The sequence below is a fragment of the Sinocyclocheilus anshuiensis genome, unplaced genomic scaffold (assembly GCF_001515605.1).
Source record: "Sinocyclocheilus anshuiensis isolate Anshui unplaced genomic scaffold, SAMN03320099.WGS_v1.1 C32877452, whole genome shotgun sequence".
Classification (NCBI taxonomy): domain Eukaryota; kingdom Metazoa; phylum Chordata; class Actinopteri; order Cypriniformes; family Cyprinidae; genus Sinocyclocheilus; species Sinocyclocheilus anshuiensis.
This window is the reverse complement of record NW_015620682.1, coordinates 1-1,652: the sequence shown is the minus strand read 5'-3', so window position 1 is coordinate 1,652 and position 1,652 is coordinate 1. Positions and strand designations below refer to the sequence as shown.

General features: G+C 33.4%; 1 protein-coding gene across 1 annotated transcript; it reads left to right on the top strand.

The window, feature by feature from the left end:
* Nucleotides 1–558: 558 nt before the first annotated feature.
* Nucleotides 559–1,646, top strand: LOC107683069 (nucleolar transcription factor 1-A-like; the record flags this gene model as incomplete). The annotated part of the gene is made up of 5 exons (XM_016479161.1): nucleotides 559–657; nucleotides 750–870; nucleotides 1,000–1,110; nucleotides 1,204–1,331; nucleotides 1,575–1,646. Coding segments are annotated over exons 1-5 (446 nt in total), but the record flags the coding sequence as incomplete, so codon positions are not given.
* Between the last annotated feature and the right edge of the window lie 6 nt (nucleotides 1,647–1,652).

The window sequence follows — 1,652 nt, the reverse complement described above, 5'->3', positions numbered from 1 at the left end:
GGATATTTTAATAAAAAAATCTTACATATTGTGCCTTTAAATGAGAAATGGTGCATTGGAAACTAAATAAGTCGAAATACTAAAATGACTAAAACTGAAACAGAAAAATTGAAGTAAAGCTATATAGAATTAAAAAAAAATAATAAAATGACAAAAGTGCATATCAAATTGATTAAAATCTTAAAATTACAATATAATTAAAAATATTAACAAATTCTGTAATAGTATATACATAATAGTAAAATAACACTTTACATCTCACATTAATTGAAAATATTTGTACTTCAGTATTCATTTGTCCCACAACAGGACAATTTAAATGGCAAAATGATGATTACCAATGGTAAATATTGTACTAAGAATGGTAACCTAAGATATATACTTTCTCTTATACATTTCAGTGAATTTTAACCTAAATTCTTGATGTTCATTTAAAAAATAATAATACATGTCCTACTATATGTAAAGTGCTGGCATTAGTAGAATTTAATTCTTTCCATAGTTTTGAGTCATGTTTCTCTTAAGTGCTTGCAAATATTACTTTTGAAGGTCATCTGTTTTGCTTGTAAATTTGCACTATTACTTTTGTCAGCTCAAGTACATTCAAGAGTTCCAGAGAGAGAAAGCGGCTTTTGAAAAGAACATGGCAAGATTCAAGTTAGTGTCCACCTTCCTCTGCACAAAAATACCTAACACATATATGTCAGTTTTGTATTGGTGATTCAGTGAGAGGATTCTGTTGTTTTTAGGGAAGACCACCCAGATTTAATTGAGGAGAGAAAGAAGTCAGACCTCCCAGAGAAACCCAAGACCCCACAGCAGCTATGGTACAACCATGAGAAGAAGACCTACATGAAAGTTCACCCAGAGGTAGTCTTAGTGTGTTGTCGTAGAAATCAATTTAAATGCTTTTTTTTTTCTTATTTTTGAGAGCATCTCATCAGATTTAACTGGTTATGGAAAGACCTACACTCACTTTTCCATGTCTGATGTTTGTAGGTAAGCCAGAAGGAGCTGAAGGAAGCATTACGCAAACAGTGGTCCCAATTATTAGACAAAAAGAGGCTAAAATGGATCAGCAAAGCTCTAGAGCTGCAGAAACTCTATGAGGTATGACTTTGTGTTTTCACAGTAGCAAGAGTTATGAAGTCTTTGTTGATTAGAGGGATAAAGGACATTGTGAAATATTGCTTTCTCATACAGGACAGCATGAGAGTGTATTTTGAAGCTCATCCGGATGCAAACTCCGAGGAACACATCAAATCTGTCCTGACCAAGGCTGAACGGCAGCTCAAGGACAAGTTTGATGGCCGGCCAACCAAACCACCACCGTATGTTTCAAACCACTAAGAAGAATTTGGTTTTCTCAGAAATACCTTAATTTAGTTGTTTTGCATGACTTATGCAGTCTTATCTTATAAGATATACTGCTCTTATAATAGAAATAGAATGTTGGTGACCGTTTTGAAATTCACTAATGGTTCTTGTCTATATATTTGCAGTGTTTGTGATATGTTCAATTTATTATATGTATGTATTGATTTCATGTATATTTTTATTGTTATGTTCTGCAGAAATGGCTATTCTATGTACTGTGCTGAACTAATGGTAAACATGAAGGACGTGCCAAGTACGGAGCGAATGGTGCTGTG